Here is a 23,770-nt window from a genome sequence, read left to right on the forward strand (position 1 = left end):
TCTGCATAAAAAATGTACAATTATCACTGAATTGACTGACAATTTGCTTATTTCCCTTTTACCAATTTTATTTTAAATTTTCTAGCATGCGTGCACTACACTACTGGCAACAGGTGGGAGACTTTTGGAGGATGGCTCTGAATTTGTTTGAGAGGAGAGGGATATTGACATTGATGGTGCCTATGGAAGACATGCTACTGCTTCTTTCCCTGCAAGGTACACTTCATCACACATCACACATTCCCTTTTCATGTGTTACTATGAGTGCATGTAAGTTAGTGGTGGGTTACCTCAAGGTGACTTTTGTCAGAATATAAACCACTGCCATCTTCTGGCCAAGTTGTGGAACTAAAACTGATGGGTGCATTTTTTTTTTATAAACTTCCTATGTCGTTAGAAGGAACAAAAATTCAGTAATATTAGTATTAGTATGTGTCCTGAGACCGCAGTCTTGCATTTACTGCATGCTGTGCTCACAGTATAGTGTGCTCTACTGAGTAGTTATGCTATTCATCATTAACTCTTATTTGAGAGTCTCAGTTGCGATCAACCATTCACAAAAGTGTGGCGCTGTCTACTCAGCTGCCATGAGTTTGTACTGTTTTTATCAGACGTTCAAATCCTCTGCAAATATAATCAAGGTGTGTCAATATTGACTTCCATGGTTTAAACATCAAGTGCAAACTGTTTACATGGAAGGGGTTGTCGTGGCCGAGTAGTTTAGGTGATGGACTAGAAATACGGTGGGGTTTCCATGCGCTGATTCGAATCCTGCTCACAACGTCACACTCATTTGAACAGTGGAAGCCAGAAGGAATTTGCACAGTTCTCTACTCACAGAACACCCATCAGAAGCAGGTTTTTACCTGAAGATTACAACTAGGCCTGTCTTGTACACATGTCTTAAACATAGCAGATTCTCAATAACTTTGAATTGAATCTATTGATAGTTATATGTCACTGTATCAGCTTGTCTGCGTTGACAAAAATTACTTCATAAAACTTTAAAGTAACCCACTGCTAGTTGTAAAATTGTGGTTGGCATGGTGGCGACAGACAGTGAAAACATCATTTAGTGTTTCAGATAGTGTCCTTTGCTTTCTACTAGTTAAGATTCACCGTGATACAACTACAACCCTACAATGTGATGAGAAAATCAATCAAATGTGATTTGTAGCAGTTAATATCAGTGGGATAGGTAGTAGTGTCTAATGTTGAGTTGATGTTCACCACTTCAATATGGACCCTATGTCATACTCATGGTGTTTTTAACCTAACTATTATTTGAGAGCACAAAACGTGTTTACTTGTTTTATAATTTGTTCTCAGCTGTGATCAAACATTCCCAAACTTGTGGCTCTGTCCACTCAGGTGCCATGGGCTTTGTACAGTGTGTTTATCACGAGTTCAAATCCTCTGCAAATATATATTTAAGGTGCGCCAATATTGACTGCTATTGTTTGGCAGACAGCAGGTGCAAACTGCTGGTGTGGGGGTGGTCGTGGTTGAGTGTCTCCCAGCACAGGTTGGAATCATGCCGACAGCGATTGTTTTCCTGTTGTGTCTGCTGGATTGTTAAAGCTTGATGGGTACAAACAACCCATTTGCATACAAAGCCATCCTGATGTCCATTCCCAGACAATTTTTACACCAATTCACACCTCCACTCATGTCAATCTAATGACTCCCATGAGCGCCCTCTGACTAGTGCTGATAGCGGCCATGGGATCAACAACTATCTTTTATAGTGATTAATTGCTGAAGAAGTCATTCATAGAGCAAACTGCTAAACATTTGCTGGTTCTAGCTGTTCAGGTGTGAGGATTTGCTTCTTCTCTTTGTTTGATATCATTATAAAATCTTCAGGGTTTGGACTTTGCATTACACATAACAAGCAATTTGGGGACATCACTCTGGGTTCTTGAAACTTGCGATTTTTCACAATTTTCTGACACTGTATAGACCAAATGATTAATTGACTCATCAAAGTCAAACAACAAAACTACTCATCAAAGACACAAAGACAATGCTGTTTGGAAGAATTCCCTTTCTGTGAAATTGTTTGTGAGATGAAAAAGTAAAGGTTGTACTATAGTGTAGTATAGGTTGACAGACAAAAAGTGTGAAATCTATGCATTTGGAATAGGAATCCATTGAGGTCTCCCTGCGTAGGTGCAAATCCTGCCAACAACAATAGACAATTTTTGAGCAGTGGGAGTTAATCAGTGATAAATTTGTAAACTTACCCACTATACTGTGTTTTCGTACAGCCAAACTCACAAGTAAGTTGTTCTCATTTACATATTTTTCTGTTTTTTGTTTTCAGACAACTGAACAGGGACAAAATTGTGATTTTAATTATCTTATAAATGCTACATGTTAACCAGTAAGTACTGCGCTTCTGAGATGTTGGTCAAATCACTTTTTAATGATTATGAAGTCCTTGGACAAAATTAATATAAACAGACCAAACCTGTGTTGTGTGATCAACTATACTGATATTTTCAAAAAAATAGGTAAAGGTAACAGAAAGTTATCGTTTTAACTTGAAGGAACTCCATCGATCAACATCTCTTTACAGGTGTTGGGGAGCACTACTGCAAATGTGAAAAAAGTCGTATAAAGCCTTTTGTGTCTCCAGAGGGAGCTGTGTGAAGTGATGTCACTTGAGTCAGCGTTGGTTGGGTCTGAAAATTGTCTTTGCAAGATCCAGGCAGTGTTGAAAAAAATGCTAATTGAATGTCAGGTCTCTAGTCTAATCTCAGTTTGACACCCACTTCATCGAACACATCACAGTGAAGGAAAAGAACTTTGGGTTAAACTGCGTGTTTTCTTCCTCAATAAGTGAGAGGCTAGACTCACACATTCAGACTCACACTGAGAAAGATAAGAAGAGAAGTAAGCCTCCCTTGTATATCTGCCCTGCATGCCTTATTGGTATCAGATACTTTTGTTCTATTACTTTAATGCAAAATTATACACGAGACTGCATGCAAGCAGCACCAGTTATGGAGACAGTGTGTATATGATGTGAACTTATCTTGTATGATGCCAACATGTTTAGCTCTTACTCTGTGACATTGTTTGAGTTAAGCTTTTTGCAGCATAGGTTCTTGTTCTTGTCAGTAGTACTGGTACTGTCAGTTGCCAGTATATTAATCTGCATCCTAATACACAATTACACACAAGACTGTAAAACAGCTGCTGTGCTGTAATACCAACCTTCCGAAGTCTCTAATCAGTGAAGTACAGCTTATATAAAGTATAAATATCAAATAGCATATATTGTCAGCAGTGCTCTTTATTTTGGGTTACCAGTGAATAACCAGCATTTACAGAACTATTGGGTGAAAACTGCATCTGACCAGTAACTTTTTAACGAGCTTTCAGACCTGCAAGACAAACAGGTTTTTTGTTTAGATTTTTTATGTTCCGTGACTCATTAGGCTATAAATCACAATTCACATCGTAGTCGCTGCATGTTTATATAAAGCATCTCACCCATGCCCGCTCACTGCCATGATCTCCCTCGTCTTGAGTCCCGCATCAGACAGCTTCTGTATGGCAGTACCTCTCAGGCTGTGGTTGGAGTAATCTGTTTGTGTCCCTGCATCTTTGCACATCCTGGGTAACATCTGTGACAGCTGGATTACTCCCAGGGGAGCCGCGGTATACCAGATGCTGTCTGGTGCCGCTGTTACCCTCCTGGGCTGCAGATTGAGGGCTTTTGCACCAGCTAAAATTTTGCTTAGATATTTTTCGAGTGATGCTGCCGGACAGATGGGATTTCCTTGCTCCGCAAACATAGCCCCCCTCCGATTTTCTGTCTTTTTCCAGTGGGTCTTTATGATTTTTTTGTTTCTTCGTTGAATGTCATGGTGAAATACTTTGGTGAGCTCCATTCTCATCACGTTTTAGGATGACGAGACACCTTTTGAAAAGATTACTAGCTGATATGAATTCTGGGTTAAATTCTGCACTAAATTCCATGAACGGCTAACCGGAGGCTTGTTAATATAACGGTTTAAACCAGCCCGAAGCCCAAGGTAACTGCTGATGCTTTAGTTGTCCGGATAGATCCATAAAACTGCTTCAAGAATTTATTCAGCTCGGTCTTCTTAACGGACTGAATGTCAATGGTTATATTTTTTAGACTTAGCCAAGTCTGAAAGCAGTTCAGGGCCTGGTTGCTTATAGCGTATACACGTCATTGTTTTGGACAATTCATTCACTCTGGATACACGTCAAGAACATTCTTTTTCCACCTATGCAAGTGACTATATTGGAACATTTGAACTGAATCGATAGTCACATTAGAATGAACCATACCTGAAGGAAAAGAACGGCGCAGAGGATCCAGCGGATAAGGACGCTGGAAAGGACGCATTGGAATCTCTTCATCACAAGCACTACTAATCACCAAAACTGCGCTGCAAATCCGAAGGCAAGGTAAAAGAGGCCCCAATGGATAAGCCAAGCTGTGCTTTTCTCTTGCCCAACGTGTGGAGCTGCATTGAGTTGTCACATGCTGTTAGGTTTTTATTGGAAAAAGCACGGCATATATGAATGGAAATTGGAACAGCTGGACTGGCTTGCTTTGTGTTTTGTATGGAAATTTGATCGCTCGGATCATTGATTCTTCAGGTCTATGCTGTTTGGACTGGCTTGTGCGGTCGTGTGTGATGCACGCACATGTATTGATGAACTCTGCTCAGTATCGCGAACTTTATTGAACTTGACTGTGAATTAATTTCACTGAAAATGTTTTATTAAACAGAAAGGCTGTCAAAATGGATGCTCTTGAAAATGTTAAAGGCAAAAGCTAAAATAGCCGCACTTGTTCAACGCATGGCTGCTCTAGCAAAAACAACATGCTCCAGAAACAGAAGAAGAACGCCTGCGCATGGAGCAGGAAAGACTCAGAAGAAAAAAGGAACAACTGGCAATAGAAACTGAATTGGCAGCTACCAGCTGCTAAGTTATCCATACTGAAACCAGTGAAGTGGGAAGCTCCAGAGGGGCACCATCTGATGGCATGAATTCATACTGTAGCAGAGAAATGAGATTACAGACACGTCATACAAACTTACCTCATCCAGTTATATTGTCACAACAGCTTAATTCAACATCCTTGGGTGCACGTCCTAAAAAAGGCAAGCATGCACAAACCCAATGCCTACTCCACAAACTCCAACACATTTTCTTCTCAAGGAAACAAATATATATCTCTGATAGGACAGAGGGAAACAATATGGTAGTGATGCTCAACAGGACCATAGGAGCTATAACGTTCCTACAACTTATACCTCTCATGGAAACACAAGACAGACCATCGACAATTTCATTAAACGCCAAACTGAAATTACTGGTTCAGCAACAACACTCAGCTCTTCCACCAAGAGCTATACCAGTGTTCGATGGCGACCCTCTACAATATGGATTTTTTTATCAGAGCTTTCGAGCAAGGCATTGAAAGAAAAATAAAGAAAACATCAAGATCGCCGCAGCAGCTTACATGAAAAAGGCCCTGGGCTGGCCTATAATACAGTCAGAGGATGTTCTTCTGTAAACAAACACGCATGTACACAACATAACAACACAACGGGCAAAAAGGTCCACAAAAATGATAGATCATGTCATGTCCATATATTGTACAATAAGGCCTACTGTACCTTCAGCTATCAAGCTCCTCTCCTGTGGAATCAGATCCCAGTTTGGGTTTGTGAGGCAGACAGCATCTCCACAGTTAAGAGTAGGATTAAGACTTTCCTCTTTGATAAAGCTTATAGTCATTGCTGACTCAGGAGAGTCCTGAACGATCCCTTAGTTATGCTGCTATAGGCCTAGACTTCCGGGAGACTTCTCATGATGCACGTCTCTCCTCCTCTCCCTCTCAATCTGTATGCATTCTTATCCCATTAATGCATGTTACTAACTCGACATCCTCTCTCTCCCGTAGCTTTGTACTTTCTCCTCTCTACTTCTTTCAGCAGGTACTTCTGCCTCTGGAGCTGTAGAGTCTGAATCTATGATTGTGTGTATGTGGAATTTGCATTGTGCTACTGTATGCTCTCTTTCCTCTCGCTCTCTCTCTGTCTCTCTCAACCCAACTGGCAGCGGCAGATGGCCGCCCACCCTGAGTCTGGTTCTGCTCGAGGTTTCTGCCTCTTAAAAGGAAGTTTTTCCTTGCCATTGTCGCCAAGTGCTTGCTCACGGCGGGAATGGTTGAGTCTCTGTAAATAATATCATAAAGAGTACGGTTTAGACCTGCTCTATAGAAAAAGTGCAATGAGATAACTTCTGGTATGAATTGGTGCTATATAAATAAAATTGAATTTAATTGAGACCAGCAGGGCTGTGAGGGCAGATGAGTTAGTTTTGTTGTCACCACTATGTTTTGTCAGCTAATGTTATAGGCTACAGGTGGTACTCCAAGCAATGTTGGACTAATGTTGTAATATTGAGGGACAGTCAAGAAAAACTGTGTGAATGTTAAGCCTCATTTAAAGCCAATGAAATAACGAGAGTAGTATATTTGGATGCGGGAGGAACAGTTTTTTCATGTTTTGTGGAACTTAATTAACATTACTGCAGCAGCTAGCCAGAGCCTGTTTGAGCTAGCATTTGCGTTGTTGTTATATGGAAGTCCATTCTGCTAGTATGTGTGTGTGTTGCTGCTTTATGTAAATTTTCTTGATAGACATGCCCTTAAGGTAACGATATACGGTAGCTACGTGTGAAAAAGAAATGGTCAAACTGCAGGAATTCATTTGCTTGGCAAGGTTGAGAAATAATAGTATTGTCTGCTCTCAAACGCTGGGGGCGTGTCTGCTGAGAGCGAGGCCAATATAACATTACATGCAGTAACGTTAGCTAGCTTACATGACAATTATGCTAGGCTTACACAATGTAAAATCACATTAGGGGGTTGCAAAATTTAGTAGCGTTACTGTGGACAACCTACTATAATTAAAACATAAGCACACAAGGCAACTTACAATCATTGGTGGGTACGTCCTGCGACGATGGCACCAGATGTCAGCGGGACGAGAGGATGAAGGCTGGGGCGGGAGATGGGATCAGATTTACAGGCTGTAAGTACGGCAGTTATCCTAAATTACTGCATTCTGCTACATGAGGAAAAAAAAACAGAGCGTAGGTCGACAAAACTGACTCTACTGTTTACATTACATTTGCATTACTTGATTATGTAAGAACAAAAACCAATCTGAGATGTACTTGTAAAAGCAGAAAAGCTAGTCTCATAACTTTAATTGCTGACAAAATATTGAAATTGTTACATGTCAGTTGATGTAGCAGTGTGACATTGTTATGTACTAAAGCATAGTGTGTTGCAACTATGGGTTATGCTGTAAATTAGCCTAGTACTCAAGAAAAGAGATTAACCGAGACTTTGCCCTATGGTATGCAGGTTGATTTTTTTATTACTTAGACTCAGAGAGAGAAGCACACGCATGTGAGCACGAGCCCAGAGCCATGAGCCACCACAGCAAGACTGCATGAAGAGGCGAGAGGACATCCAGTCTTCTGTCATTCAGATTGGCATTTCCATCAGATTCTCCTTTGCGTGGATTTCAGATAAGCAAAACAAAAGAGATCCTAACATTGATGCAAAACAAAAATCAAACTACCCAGTTAGATGTGGACAGTGAAACATTTTTTGAAACTGAACTAAACAGAGCTCTTTGATTTTATTTTGGGGGGAAATTTATGATCTGATATGTGTTGAAATACAATTAAACTGATATAGACGAGTGTCTTATTTTGTGTTCTTTATATTTGTGAAATAAATGCCGGCCATTGTTTTTTCTTAATGTTTTTGAGCGTTTTACTTCCAATTCCTCCTTTCAGTGCCTAATGAGAAAGTTCTATTACATTTTTAACAATTTAATGTCTAAATTGGTTACTTAAACAAAAAATCCATTTGTCTTGCAGGTCTGAAAGCTTGCTAAAAAGTTACTGGAGTGGAGACCATCCATGGAGAGCAGGAAACGATGGAGCAACGTACTGTCTGATGAAGTTGTTAACTCATCGGAATCACACATGCCACCAAAGCGACTGTTAACAGACTCTTATTTCACTGGTTGCACAATAAATGGAAACATACAGATAAATGTACATGATACAAAGTAGCTGGCCTGCAGTAACCTGTATAGACCCCAGTTGCGGAACTATTTGTGTTGGCGGAACCAAATAAATGATTAAATAAACAAACTAATCATAATCTGTAGCCGCTTATTACTAATGTTAACTAATAAATGACACTTGTAAAACTGTTGTACAAAAGCAATATCACACTTGAGGTCGTACTGTTATATTGAATATCACCATGGTCCTCGGCTGAGGAGAAAATGATAACACCAGTACAAAGTGAGATACACAGTGAAGTGCCAAAACCAAATCTGAGGATCTCTTCCTGGTCCACAATATTTATCCTTTTGCTGTCTCTATGGAGTTCACGACGTACCTGACCTAAATATGTGTAACCATCTTATCAGATGTTGAACTTTAATGCTTACCTCAGTCACGTTGAAATTAGGTGGTCACATGTATTAAATTCTAAGTGGTACCAGTCTGTCTGCAAACATCTAAGAATGAAGAAGTGCACCATATCTCTAGTCTCATGCCGGTTCCTATCTACCCAGCTGTCGTCATGCCCCATGGAGGAGACAGCAGAATGAACTATTGCCTGAGACAGACAGAGGTCAATCCATTTTTAGGAATGCAAGTGACCTGAACGTGACTTGTGTACCTCACCTGTTACCCACATTGAGTCCCCAAAGGAAAATTCCTTCACAGATTCCCCCTTTTGATCACACCATCTACGTTACCCTTTCACTACATTAAGGACCAATCAGGAGCATCTTCAGAGTTGAAATGGCACACACTTTACGTTTCCAATAATCAATCATACACACTCAATAGAGCAAATAAACATGCAAATCAAAACATTTTAAACAATAAAAATACTCAATATTCAAGACTAATATAATGAAATCAATCAGGTTAATTCTTATTGTGTTAAATAATTACTGTGTAGACTTTTTTACTGCGATCAAAACAATCATGTATAAGGACCATTAATAATGACTGAATGATTAAAATATGTATCACAAAGCAGAAACATTTATCATCCACTTCTCCCCATGCCTTATCAAAATTGGTATGATTACATGACATTCTGCATATAAATCAAACACTTCAAAAACTGGATGTAAACCTCATGTAACACTGATTTAAAATTGAGGTTTAGATTCAAGATGATTCAAACAATCAGATAATAGGATTTCTCTGATTTTAACACATGAAGTGATAAACTCATGTCTGCTGCAAAATAGCATTCTAACTCAGCTGAATACAAATGGTTTAGTTACAGTGATTATTGCTCTCATCATAGCACAATATATTTTAAAAACCTGAATACAGTAACTCAGAACTAAACACATACAACGGGGAGCAGGCAAAAGTAGAACGATGAAGTAAATCCACAAACGCTAGAAAGAGCTGGAAGGCTTGACACATAGTACAACGATCTGACACTGAACAAAGAAAACACACCGAATACACTCAGGCAAGGGGAGACAAGGAGACACAGGTGAAACCAATCAAAGCAAGGCAAGCAATCAAAGACAGGAAGCAAAATTACCAGACACATGAGGGAAGGAGAATATTTCAAAATAAAACAGGAAACATCGATAGAAAACATGAAACTGAGGAAAACCTAAACTACGAAGCAGAGCAGGACATGACAATTTGTATTTAAGCACATTCATCTTCAGGCATTTTCTCATCAAATCTCATAAACCTAGTGTAACCCATTCTTCAATACCTTGGAAATCATAATACCTCATTTTCATTTCATTAGTCTTTAGGGTGCTTGAATAGCAACCTTCATGACCCTACAGATGATTAGTTTGACCACAACTACCAAACATGAACACAGGACAATTAGGAGGAACATTGATACCGCAATAGTAGTTGGGAACTTAACCAAACCGTGAACCAAACATCCCAGAGAAATCCCCAAAGCTAAATCCATGCTCCTCATGCAGATTGTTGACACCTTGTGCCTTGTGAACCATGTCCATGACTTTCCTACTGAAAAGTAGGATCAAGATTCAGTACCGATAACTTTGCAAGTTCCACCTTGGGCCGCTAACAGGAGATCCAGCGAGTGAGAATTTAGTTGATTCCATGGGGTAGGTTGGAGTGAAACAATTGTCAGCTCCTTCTTCAATTCTAGTAGCAAGATCATTCAAATCAAATAGTCTATAATCAGCTTTGGCAAATGGGATTGGACTGAACATTGGAGAGTGCATTGATCTTGGCATTGACTGTAGGGCTGCGTGTCTGACACTGTGGTAAGCAACACAGTCTGTTCACCCTCTACGCCTCAGACTTAACATACAACTCCAAGTCTTGTTACCTGCAGAAGTTCTCTGATTACTTTGCAACTGTGGGCTGCATCAGCTAGGGGGCAAGAGGCTTGGTACAGGGGCATCCTGGACTCCATTGTGGTGTGGGCTGAACCACCTGCAGCTTAACATTAGCAAAACGAAGGAGATGGTGGTGGACTTCAGCAGGCGGAAACACCTCCTACACCTATTGCCGTCCAGGGGGTGGATGTGGAAACTGTGCAGGAGTACCTAGGAATACACCTGGATAGCAAGCTGATCTGGGCAAAGACCACCAAGGATGTGTAACGTTACAAGACAGGCCAGAGCCGACTTTCTGTGGAAGCTCCAGTCATTCAATGTCTGCAGTACCATACTGAGGATGTTTGACCAGTCTGTGGCAGCCAGTGCCATTTTCTTTGCTGTTGTGTGCTGGAGCAGCAGGGTGAGGGCAGTCGACGGCAACAGAATCAACAAGCTCATCAGGAAGGTTGGTTCTGTGGGTGGAGCTTGATTCTTTGGTGGTGGTGTCAGAGAGGAGGATGAATTCAAACGTAGGTCAACTGCATGGAGGGTAGGTATGTTAACAACTTAACCACTATATCTGAAATCGGAGAAGACTGGATGATTTCTGCAGAGTCAGCAGTTCACATGAGGATGAAGGAACCAAGATCAGAATAAAACAGGAGAGCCGAAAATTTGATTCACCTGAAGTCCTGTAATAGGACACATTTATTAAAATGTGGCTATTTTTTATCTGTTCAGTAGCAACACAGTGAATACATGGTGAGTTCATTCACTAACAGCAAGTACTCACGAGACAGTTGTAGCTACTATTACCAGCAGATGGTAGTATTTGTCTTTCACATTCATTGGGAAACCATTGACTATCACTGTAGACACTGCTGCTTTCAGATCAGACTCTGAGGCAAGCCCCTCCACATCTGAGCGTGACGCCCCCTCATGACGCTTTTAGAAAGAGGAAGAGTAGGCCTGAGCCAGATAGGAGAAAAACACATCACACATTTCAACCACTTGGGTTTCCCTGATGCAGAATCAGTAGTAGATACTGTCAATGACTAAATATGAATATTGTAAAGTAACGTACTAGAGGCTTTGCTAAAACTTGATACGTGCCTCATCTATGTGATCTAGCTGCTAGCTGGGAAATCCAGAAAATCCCTTAAGCATCTTACAATGAAATGCTACTTTGGTTTTTTTTCACCATATTATTGCTCTTTCCTGCTGACATACGGTAGAATATGTAGCAGGAATATTATCAGTTGTGCAGTTTTGCTTCATGTGGGGTAATGAAAAAGTCCTGCATTGAAAATCTTACTTAAGTAAATGTACTATCTAGCAACTAGTATTATCAGAAAAATGTACTTAAAGTAACACAAGTAAAAATACTTATTGCGCATCATGCTTTCCCAATGTTATATATATATATATATATATATTTTACACTGATGTGTGTTTTTGTTGTAGTTAACTAAGTTATACAGTTTTGGGCAATTTAAGTTTCAAAAACCTCAATTTTATAAAGACTGACCAAAAAAACTTTGTGCAGTAAGAATACTTAAACCTGTACATGTAAATCAACTTCTTTAAAAACATTTATGGAAAAGAATGTCTATATCTTGAAACATAAGGCAGGTTGCTGCACTAGAATGATGGAAAAGTTGACTTTAGATGATTGTTGCAATGAAAACAGGTACACACTTTTTTCACTTTTCCCAAGAAAAGAAATTAGTGCCAGACTAAAATACAAAAGAGGAAGATTTATTTCACTGAATAATTCATCACATTTTAGAAGCTGATAATGTGTTTTGTGTGTTTTTTTTTCAAAGTAACTAGTAACTAAAGCTGTCAAATAATTTCAATTCAATTTTATTTATATAGCGCCAATTCATAACAAAACTTATCTCATTGCACTTTTCTTATAGAGCAGGTCTAGGCCGTACTCTTAATTATATTATTTACAGAGACCCAACAAAGAGAGAGAGAGAGAAAGAGAGAGAGAGAGAAGATGTAGAGTTAGTAACATGCATTAATGGGATAAAAATGCATACAGATGGAAAGGGAGAGGAGGAGAGAGGAGCTCAGTGCATCATGGGAAGTCTCCCAGCAGTCTAGGCCTATAGCAGCATAACTAAATGTAGTCATATAAAGTATAAAATACTTTATACTTAGTATAAAGTAGTAGTAAGTCTGAGTAGCATACAGAAGAAATATAAGTACTTTAAAACTGTACTTAAATACAGTACTTGAGTAAAAGTTGAGTAAATGTAAAATTTGGCACAGACATTCGTGGTCCACAGAGGATGAATCCTACTGACTTTGGTGATCCCCTGACTTTTCCTCTAGTGCCACCATGAGGTTGACATTTGTGAATTTGACTGAAATATCTCTGCAACTGTTGGATGGATTGCCAATTTGTCTAATATTTTAGTTTATGACCAAAAACTAATAACAATCCCATCAGCCTCAGCTGTACTTGCTAATTAGGAAATGTTAGCATGCTAACATGCTAAACTAAGAGGGTAGACATGGTAAACATGAGCTTGTTTAAACATGTTATGACGAGCATGTTTGCATGCTGACCTTAGCATTTAGCTTAAGTACAGCCTCACAGAGCAGATAGCAAGGCTCTTAGTCCTGTTCTAAAATAAAATAGTCTCATATGTCAGACTTACATAGTCCCATACCAGAGTCAACATGGGTGCATTAAGTGCAGAGGCTGCACTTTCCAGTAGGCTGGGTCTGATTTCTTCATTTACTTTAACAGTAAAGAGAGAGCCAGAGTGAGAAAGAGAGAGAGACACAGAGGGGAACTCAAGTGTCCCCCACCCACTCTTATGCTTTCATGGAACCATGTTTCCCAACTAACGAACAAAACTCCTTTCCATTAACACTCATAAGTGATCGAGACTGTCATTTCTATATCAAATACCAAATATTTGCACACAGTTTTACAGCTGGAAATTATGAGAGGATTCACTCAAAACCCTCTTGTTCCTTAGAGATAATGTAATATACATACTGTATGTCAGCGTTACCAATACAGAAGTCTTATAGTGAGGACATTGAGTTAGAAAAAGAAAGTAGAGATAATCAACAGACTGAATATGAAACATACTGACATAGTGATTTTTTTTATTTCACAGGAATCTTAGTTGTGAAGCGGCAAATCCAAAATGAATAATCTGTTTAAATGATTAACTACTTGAAGTAGTAAAGAAATATCACATATAGCATGGGATTTTCATTTTATTGCATAATGACTGATGTATTTTCAAACTTTGGGCAATTTCTATGCTCAACACTAAAGAAAACAGAAGTAACTTTTTAGTAAAAAGCACAGCAGGCCTCATCTCACAGGATGTACAAAACACAAATCAGATATCACATGCATTCCACAGAAGCGTCATTTGTATTGCATCATGATGCTATTAATATTCCACAGGAATTAACAAGAGGAAGTCCATAAAGAACTACATATACATGTTTGCATAGTGCACACATTATTTAACAGATAGCTTACACATTTTTAGTGGTAAAATAACTTATTTTTAAAGACTATTAGACATAGTTTAATGAGAAAAAAACAGCTTGCATTTGATTACTTTGTTAACTACCACACTAAAATATAGCATCTTCTAAGAATCCCATATGGCGCTCTGGGAAATTATACCAATAGCTAACAGTTAATGCTCATTAATACACAATGCATCTCTTCCAACTGCTGTCCTGCAGTGTTGTTGAGTCACAATTAGTCCATTTCAGCATCAAGGTTGAGCTAATTCCATTCATTACAAGTCATCTTGAGTCTTGTAAACGATCGCAGTTCATCAATGAGCCATGTCGCCTGCAGCTGTCCACCTGTCTGAACTATTCATCAGTCCTCCGACAGTGTGAGTAAAGTAAATTATCAGTTGGATTCAACTAAAGTTCAGCCACATAAAAGGTGAGCTGTGGTCCAGTGTTAGCCATAATCTGAGGCGGGGGGCCCTGTCACCAGTTTACAGTAACCTGACAAGGCCCCCAGGTCAATGTACAAGGAGCCCTTCCTCCTCATGTGGCCGGAGTCCTCAGAGTACAGAGAAGACTCTGCAGAAAAGCGAAAGGAGCACATGTTTAAATAGGGCAAGTATCTTATTATTAATTACTGGAACCAAATTGACCTCAACATCCAGGTCCTTACCCTGTGTGGTGTCGTGGTGCTGGCTCTGCTGCCGTAGCATGGTGTGGGTGGCCTCCTCGAGGGCTGAGTCAAGGCTCCAGCAGCGCGGCTGATCCTCCCTGGGCGGGTTGATGGCCTCGTCCTTCAGCAGCTCTGACGCAGAGCTCCGCAGAGCAGGGTTCCTCTCCAGGGCTCGCTCCAGGAAGGAGTGCATGGCCAGGCTGCAGTCCTCCGCTATGTCCTCCAGAGGGGGGGCCTGCTTGTGGATCTGTTGGGAGAGAGATAAGGCAAAACTGGCATTAGAAAACTGCAGCATGAATGAAAAAAAATGACAGTCAAGGCTTCCAAATAGCCAAACACAACATGCCATGTAGAACTCCTCCAGCAGCTGTGACCCAGTTTTCTCTTTTGAGTGTCAATGTGAGTAGTAGCTTGTAAAACAAGTTCTTGTAAAACAAGTTTGGTTGTGGTAAAAAGGAACAAGGACAAGTGGCAAAGCTCTAATGTTACAACTATGTAACATTACTTCTCCATGACAGCAGTTTCACAAGGAAGTGAGTAATTGTCTAAACCAAAAGAACTGATAATCATTTCAAAAACAAAAAGAGGACTTCTTGAAAGCAAAGAACCCATGTCATGGAAAACAGAAATAAACAGAAGTAGTGACTGACTAAATGGGCCATCAGTCACACACTGCAGTCAGTCACGTTAAGCCTTTTTTTATCTCGTGATAATCTAGGCTGTGGAAGACCTGAACAAGGTCATGGAAAAAGGCATCACTTTTTCAAATGCAGCAAGATACAAGATACTGTCTATCTTGGCATAGTGGTAGTGTCATATAATGGCTATACTAGTGGCTCTGTGCATGTGTAATGCTAAATGAAAAGAAAACCAGACAGTCAGATGGATAAAAGCTGGGGCCAAAAAATGTTCTTTTGATATTTAGCAGTTGTGGTAAAGAAAATGTAATAATTGGCCAGAGGGTGATGCTGCAAATAATAATTGTTCAGGTGCACTTCTACTCTTGAATAAGTCTTCAAAGATATAAACTTCAATATACAGTCCTTGGTTTTAATAGTGCATCCTTATATACCTCCACTTATTAGATGAGAAATTAGGTTTTTATGGTTCGTGTATTATTTATCGTTAAATTCAGTACTTCAGTTTACTGTGTTAGCATGTTAAACCTACGATAAACTGAGTTTTTGTAACCTTATTAGCAAACAGTTGCCTATTTACACATGTAGCAGATACAGAGCAACATTAACATTGATTTGGAGTCATGTTGGTGTCCACCTGATGAATTTAAGTCCAATATTCATTCCTTTTAGCTCTGTTTTGGTCTCTACCAACTCCTGAGGGAAATATCTCTCTCTTTAGCTGCTAAATGTATGTAACTATGTTCACCAGCTAGTTGCTAACTTTGTTTGTCTGCCATTTGGTGCTGGTCAGGCAGTGCACAGCAGGGGCGTTACTTGGAGTTGACAAGGTCTGGGGCTAAGCCGAGGCCATCTGGGGCGCAGGAATGCACGGCAAAAAGTTTTTGGGTCGTCCCTGCTGTTCTGCGTGAAACACTACTGCCTAAATTTCATTTATTTCATATTTCTGCATTGTATGACTACTGCTGTTTGCTGTGTTGGATGCCTGTTCTCGGGTGTTGCTGGCTGACCTGAGAAGTTAAAAGAGATACTAACATTAATAATGAAATTTAATATATACTAGCTACTTTTCTTAAGACCTAGAGTCTGCTCTTGAGTTCTCAATTCTACTACTTAATAGCGTGCTATTTAATTTGCAATATATTTTGTGGAGGTTAATGACAGGATGAACCAACATAAAACTTGTATTACTACACTTATCTAAAGACTACTTTCTAAACCTAACACAACATCTAGGTTACTTTGTACTACACACTAAAGATAAGGTCATTACAGTACAGGGGGAAGTGTTACCAAAGATGGCTGAGTTACCAATCAAAACTGTCTATACTCATCTGATGACAAACAGAGAGATGCATAAATGCTGACAGACACCCAGTGCACCACATAACCGGTATTTACCATGGAGGTATTAGTAGTAGGCCTATCTATGGAATCTGCAGAATCTCCAGTTTTAGGAGATACCTCAAACTTCCCTCTAACAAACTGAACCCTTTTTACTCTACTTTTTACAACTTTTTTTTACACTGTACAGTCTCCTTGAGTTTGTGAAAATTAAAATGTATTTCAAATGTATTATGATTATTGTAACACAAGTATTATGAGTAGTTAGTTATTATCTTATCATCTTTTAAATATTTTTTTTTATCTCATTGGCTATTCTATATTTTATGACTAGTGCTCTTATTGCTAAGCTGGTCTGTTTTCTTGTCCAACACATTTCAATGTACTGCACGCACTGAGAGCAGCAGACAGGATGAAGTGTGCGCTAAAGAAAGGAAATATTCTTACACCTACTTTATTTCAAAGAGAACAATATAACCGTGACGCTACACCTTCTGAATTCAAGTTTCTCTCTTTCACTGAACTAAGACCAGCTTAATTGCCTCTTAACTCATCGTAAAACAAACTATATTCAAACTCGACAGAAACAAAACAAAACTCCCCGAAACCGTCTTGGTTAGTCTTTCAACTGTTCCAACAATCGAAATAAATCCTTACAGTTAATTCACAGAGTTACATGTGAAAACATTCTGGCTCTACAGCTGTTTTTCCCGCTGCCTCTCTCTGCCGTCGCTGGCCTCTTTGTGCTCGTAGAGTCTGTTACTGAACAGAGGCTCTCACTCGTTCTTCAGAGGCAGACCATTAACATTAAATTAGCAAAATAAAATGACAAAAATTGGCCCAAAACGAGACTAGGCTAGTTTGGTGTCACTAGCACAATTATTATTGCTAATGGTTTAGCTGGCCGCAGTGCAAAGCAAAGTAGGTTAGTAGTTCTGTATACAGTCTATGGTGTATACCGGTAAATTATGCTCTGCTCATGTCATGTTCATGTAACTTGGAACTCATACAGACATTTACACACGTTTTCATAATTCAGCATGAGAGGATGTTTGTGCCACTGCTGTGAAGAATTGACAGACCTGTCAGCCAATAAGACGCGAGTATTTCCTCGTATTTTCCTGTAAACCCTCGCTGATTGGTCTTGCCTCCGCTCCGTTACGTTCAATGAATATCCAAAATTACAAATTAAAAACACTGCCGTCTTCTTTGGCGATAAGCCGCTCAAAGTGGAGAATTATTCGGGGCTACAGTGGGTCTTTATAGCTTTTTTACTGAAAAAAGCCAAAGAACCAAAACGAAGACGCTAAAATACTTCATAGAGCTGTGGGGAACTGCAGAGTCGGATGCTAATTCTCCATGAGTTTGTCACTAAAAGCGACCCCCTTCACAGTTACAAGTAAACATGTGATGTATTTTTAATATAAAAATATTGATTATAGGCACTTTAACATTTGCTATAATACAAAGTAGAACTAAACACAAAGTACAGTTGAAGCTGATGGGAATGTCATTCATTTTGAAGGTATTTGTTCATAAACCAAAGTTACAGATGTCTGTAGAAAATTATATGATAATCCATCGAACAGACATTTCTCGCAGAACCATAAAGTTCAACTTGCTGGTGGCGCTACTGGAAAAGTCAGGAGATCACCAAAGTCAGTAGGCTTCATCCTTTTGGGACCATAAATGTCTGTGCCAAATTTCTTTACAATCAATCTAATTGTTTTTTCAATTTGGACCAAAGTGGTGTACCAACCGACCAAAAGACTGACACTAGTGTGGCTCATAAAAAATGTGCAGCACTTACAATGTAGAGGTAGGATGGGTAGGCAGTGCGTGGGTATCTCCGGACCCATGGAGGGCTACCAGTCTGCATGTGAATGATGGTGGTGCCCAGGCTGTAGATGTCTGTCTTGGTGTCATGTCCTCGACACAGAACCAGCTCTGGACTCATATACATCTAAACAAAAGATGAACATGAATTAGATATAATGGGGCTTCAGAGGATGATGGCAGGAAAAGGTGTTAAAGTGGTTCTGCTTTTATAGGTTTCCCATTCAAATGAATGCATCACCGCTAAACACCAAACAGGAAACAACCTCGCACCTTGCAGTAAAAAGTTTTTTCTGTTTCAACAAACAAGCTAACCTTTAGACCCACGCTGTGTGTGTCAAGGTAAGGGCAGTGCAGAAGTACTGGCCTTTGGAGTGTGAAAAGTAAACACACTACCAGCGTTCATCTCTTTCTCTGCTGGAAATTCCAGCCTGCTCTCCCATGTTAATGTAAGCCTGAGCAGCCCAGCGCATTTGCTACTTCTGTCTCTCTCATTATTACTGCTGGGCATCTGCCCTGGGACTTTCCACAAGCCAAGCCATGAGAGGCCCAGGGTGCACGTACAAAGACCTATATACACTGACACATAAACAGGTCAAAACATGGGAAAGCTAGGCAGACACATGATGGGAGAACAGGCTCGTGAGCAATGTCTTGGATTAATCCTAAAATTTCCTAAGTGCTGATGACATCTGCACTGAGATCCCTAAGCATAAGCACGATTATTAGCATCAGTGAGGTGTGCACTGACTGCTCTGCAACAACACCTGCCAATCATTGACTTTATATAATCATTTTTGTAAAAGACAGAGACAAGTGCTGATAAGTCTTAAGACTAATTTCTTTAAATCCCTGGGGAAGTCTAGCCTAAGTCATGAGTCAAGAAGAGTGCTGCCTTTTCTACTAGAAACACACACCCACACCCAAGATCAGAGATAGAAAAACAAAACTAAACTAAACAAACTATTGATTGGACTAAGCAATTACAAAAAACAGAAGACATGTTGGGTTTATGCATTCATTACATGCTCACAGTTGCACCCTGTCAGACTCTATCAGATCTCTGGCTTATTTTCTTACTTCTGTTCCTCTCAGGTCTCTGGGAATGAATATGTCCTCTGTCATCTGCACCGTCAGGCCAAAGTCCACCAGCACTGCCTTGTCTGACATCAGGACAATGTTACTGGCTAAAGAAAACAGAGAAAATAATAGTTATGATTCACAGATGTTGCAGTGTACAGAATTTTCAGTGTTTATGCTTTGCTGTGGAGGTTGGCATTTGAGGTAATAATTAGTGAATATCAAATATACTAAACTGACTTGCACTGTGTTCCCATTGATATCAACTGGGAAAAGGCCACTGAAGCCTCCCAAGAAGAAGTCAAGCATGTCACGTGCTTTTTAGCAAAGGAATTTGACAGATAATTTGAGGGTAAGCCTTTCGAGAAAAATCTCATCCCTGCACTTAAAAACCACACTGAGGGATAATTATATATTTTGATCGCAGGCAGGAAACACTGCAGAGAAGAAGAACCACAGCAACATGTTGAGGGCCAGGCTGGCCATTGTCGTAAGTTACTTGCCTCTCTGGACCCTACATTTAACCCTGAGAGAGCATGAGAAGCAGGCTGGAATTTCCAGACACCAAGCCATTAGGCTGTGAGGCTGACAGACAGCTCTGGAGTATGCTTTGATCCCTGTGGTCATAAAACTACCTTACATCAAACCTCAGCTGAACCCCACCTACTGTAACTAGACTGTCTTCTTGTAATCTAAGTCATTAAGCTCCAGATTTTTTGTCAGTATGACCTGATTACCTTTGAACACTTCCTCAAAATGCATTTTGTCAAACCTAGTATGTAAGATTGTCAGTGTCAGATTTCTGTGTGGCTGTCTGGACTGATTCCCCTCTTTCCTGCTCAGCACTTAAGACTCTCTGTAGAATTATTCACAAGAACTGTATCTGTCTGTGGTTCGACTTTGACGTAAAGAGGGTAAGAACTGTCATTACATAACTTCCTGACCCATTTGTACTAGCTTAGTATAATGCAGTACTCATCAACAGCACTCAACAAGTGAAAAGCATTTTTTTTTTCTTTTGCTCTTACGTTTGATGTCGTGGTGGATGATGTTGTGCGAGTGCAGGTACTCCAGGCCCCGCAGGACTTGCTTGGTCACCCAGATGATCTCGAACTCCCTCATGGGCCCACAGCTGTCCAGCTTCTCCAGGACTGAGCCGCCCTCTCCGGCCTCCATGAACAGGTGGACGCTCTGGTCCCAGAGCAGAGCGCCGTAGAGCTCAGCAATGTTCTCATGGCGGAACCGGGCCTGGAACTCCACGTCGGCTGCTTTAAAGTTCTCCAAAGGGATCTGTGAGGATGATGATGAGATGAAAAATAAATACATCATCACAACTCATTACCATCAATCTATTTAAACCAATAGTTTAAATATAGGGAAATATGCTAATTTCCTTCCTTCTCTCTTATATCTGTATGGTAAAGATGAAGCTAGCCAGTTAGCTTAGCTTAGCATAAAGACTGGGAGTATGGGGAAACAGCTAGCCTGGCTCTGTCTGAAGGTAAAAAAATATCCACCTACCAGCACCTCTAAAGCTATAGCTAATTAACATGTTATATCTTGTTTGTTCAGTCTTTACAAAAAGTGTAAACACAACAATTTTGGGTTTTATGGGTGTTTATGTGCTGGGCAATTTTTTGGCCAGGCATTTTTAACCTTTGGACAGAGTCAGGCTAGCTGTTTTTCCCAAAACCTTGAACTATTCCTTAAAAGCATGTTTGTTACACGATGGACCAATTTTTGAATGATGAATAATTGATGACACTGTAATTTTAGTCTTTCTACTGATATGCAGGAAATCTATTGTAACTCAGATATCAAGCACATAAACTCTTGCCAGTAAGCCAGTCTATTGGTAAGTGCATACAATACACTGTGTCAACATAGCATTCAGATGATAACACCAGACAAGGTAGGAGACTACTGTTTCCTCATTTGTCAATATTTTCCATGTAGAAAAAAGAAAAAAAACACTGTTCACCCCACCCCACCCCGGTGAAGAGTGCAGTATCGGATAGATAAGAAAAGAACAGAATGCATTTTGAAAAGTGTGCCAGGAACTGAGTTAAATCACAACATGCCTATATATCAATTATATTATAAATCTAACATTGTAACAAACATCGAGAGGAGCTGTGGGAAGTTACTGTTAAATTTCCATTCTTGCTTTAATCTTGGCCCATTTTGTAAGTTTGTTACAAAAACTTGGTTCTTCTTTTAAGAGCGCTGTTCCTCCTTTACGTGAAGCGAAAACATGCCAAATGTCATGTTGACATAAATACTCATTTTACAACCACAGGAGTAGTGTGAACAAATAATACTTGGCAGGTGAAATATTAGCATGGCACCTAGAGCAAGAGTTCCGAGAAGTCAGCACAGGCTGGATTCCAGCCGTTCCTCAGCAGGACTCACCAGTTTACAAGCCATTCTCTTCCTGGTGGTGGTGTCCTGAGCCAAGTGGACTTTCCCAAATGAGCCCTTGGGCACGAGGCCTGGGCCGGGATTTTTGTAGGTCAATTTCCATGGAAACAGGAGCACGTCCATGTTGATCTGGTAGCGGCCTTTTTTTACTGCCATGTCCTTCTGCAAACAGAATCACATCAAAATGTAACACAGTTAAAGACTCATTTTCATGCACACAAACATTTAGTCTTGTTTTTGGTGACACTTCTCACCTTGTTCAGCAGGACTCCCATCTCCTCAGGAAGGTGCTGCAGGGCTGCTGCCTGCATGTTGGAGAGCAGGTTGACAAAAGATAGGAGGTCTGTCACCGTCCCGTACCGAACACCACCAACCCCATCGTCATAGTCCTTCTGCTGATTCCCTGAGTCCCCTGCCTCCTCGTTCTCATCCATCTCCTCCTGGGAGAGACCTTCCTCTTCAAATGACAAGCCTCCTTCCTCCTCCACTTCCCCAAGCTGATACAGAGTCTCTGCAGCGTTGATGATGTCTTCTATATTCATGTGAGCCAACAGCAATTCTACTCCATCATCATATTTGTAATCCATCTTGATGCTTGACTTGTCCTGCTCGCTCTAAAATGAAACATCAGGAGGTAAGTTCATGGACATTTTTTTCAGTTCAGACTCAAGAGTTCAGAGAGCTCATCTGGCCTGCAGGATATACAGTGTACTGAAGGACCAAAGCTTTGACTCAGCTGGCCTGACACACAGCTGGGAGGGGCTTAAAAGCCTGTTTTCCAAGCAAATGAAGGGGGTTTCACAGTAAAGCTGGGAAGCCCCCAGGAACGCTTGGACCTTACTTTACCTGTATAAAACACCAACAATTTATAATCTATTTGTAAAAAAAAAAAACCCTCATTAATAGTCGTTGGGCTGTGATTAGGAATCCAGCTCTTACACATATATTACTCCATGCAAATCATACACTGCAAATGCACAATATTTTTTTTAAGAGACAGAGAGATTTCCCTGCCACCAAACCCCATGTTAAAATTAGACAAAAAAAAGTCACTGTGTTAGATTTATTTATCACAATCTAAAATTGCAAATTCAGAATACATGCCTCTAGAAAAAAAAAATATAATTATAGCAATAATGCTCGGGATGTTGTACAGAAGTTACAAGCAATCTCTAAACTATTTAGCTGCTATTTTCGATTTCAGCAGACTATTATTGATAACGTCAGATGAGATGCAGTAACGAGAAAAACACGCCGTACTTGCCGTAATCTTTGAGTCAGAAGCTTAACGGGACTGTCGTCTCTCCATACTGCGTCTCCAGCGGACAACACTGACTGACTGAGAGAAGTCGGATTGTATTAAGAAGGAAGTAAACAAAGGAAGTGCAGACGATCAACGCGTAGGTGGTGTAGGCTTTAATGTCAGATGCTAGCGTTTTACTCTCTGTAGGTTTCGTTTTCCCTTTCTTCTGTTTTCTCAGATGGAAAACAAATTTCACGTGGCTTATTGCTGAAACACAGGGCATCACCTTCTACAGAATCGTTGGGTGTTTTCCTGTGGGAAAATGAGTTTTGTTGCTTTTTGTAAAAGCGACTCCTAATAGTATAAGTCACATTAGAAATATAATGTATTAAAGATTTAACTTCATTTGACATAGAATAAGTGATAAGAGGTAATTCACATTTCAATTGACAAACAATTTCCATTGAGGCATGTATCTTAAGTTTCAAGTTCTTTGTAGCTGTGACTGTAATAGCCACCAAGGACACAGTAGAAATATAACCGAGTATTTACCAATCATCCATGTGTATTTATCAGCATATTTTTATCT

At 40.0% G+C, this 23,770-nt stretch overlaps 2 protein-coding genes across 3 annotated transcripts in view; one reads left to right on the forward strand and one right to left on the reverse strand.

Annotated features, from left to right (window-relative positions):
* Positions 1 to 8,272, forward strand: part of LOC122866677 — a 28,117-nt gene extending 19,845 nt beyond the window's left edge. Inside the window, exons 4-5 of the mRNA XM_044176661.1 lie at positions 86 to 216; positions 7,957 to 8,272. Of these exons, the coding sequence (XP_044032596.1) occupies positions 86 to 216; positions 7,957 to 7,973 (148 nt within the window). The 3' untranslated portion in view covers positions 7,974 to 8,272. The remainder of the gene's footprint in view (positions 1 to 85; positions 217 to 7,956) is intronic.
* Positions 8,273 to 13,554: 5,282 nt separating this feature from the next.
* map3k8 (mitogen-activated protein kinase kinase kinase 8) lies at positions 13,555 to 23,759 on the reverse strand. 2 transcript variants are annotated; one of them, XM_044176704.1, is made up of 9 exons: positions 23,734 to 23,759; positions 23,199 to 23,277; positions 22,193 to 22,552; positions 21,930 to 22,100; positions 20,546 to 20,807; positions 19,518 to 19,624; positions 18,412 to 18,564; positions 14,620 to 14,866; positions 13,555 to 14,525 (listed from the first exon to the last, which is right to left on the reverse strand). In XM_044176704.1, exons 1-9 carry the CDS (start codon positions 23,742 to 23,744, stop codon positions 14,401 to 14,403), a joined length of 1,515 nt encoding a protein of 504 aa, XP_044032639.1. In that variant the 5' UTR covers positions 23,745 to 23,759; the 3' UTR covers positions 13,555 to 14,400. The 2 variants fall into 2 exon arrangements, with proteins under 2 accessions (XP_044032639.1, XP_044032640.1); XM_044176705.1 differs by lacking the exon at positions 23,734 to 23,759 and having other exon boundaries at positions 23,203 to 23,653.
* Positions 23,760 to 23,770: the final 11 nt, after the last annotated feature.

This window comes from Siniperca chuatsi, linkage group LG19 (assembly GCF_020085105.1).
Source record: "Siniperca chuatsi isolate FFG_IHB_CAS linkage group LG19, ASM2008510v1, whole genome shotgun sequence".
NCBI classification, from domain to species: domain Eukaryota; kingdom Metazoa; phylum Chordata; class Actinopteri; order Centrarchiformes; family Sinipercidae; genus Siniperca; species Siniperca chuatsi.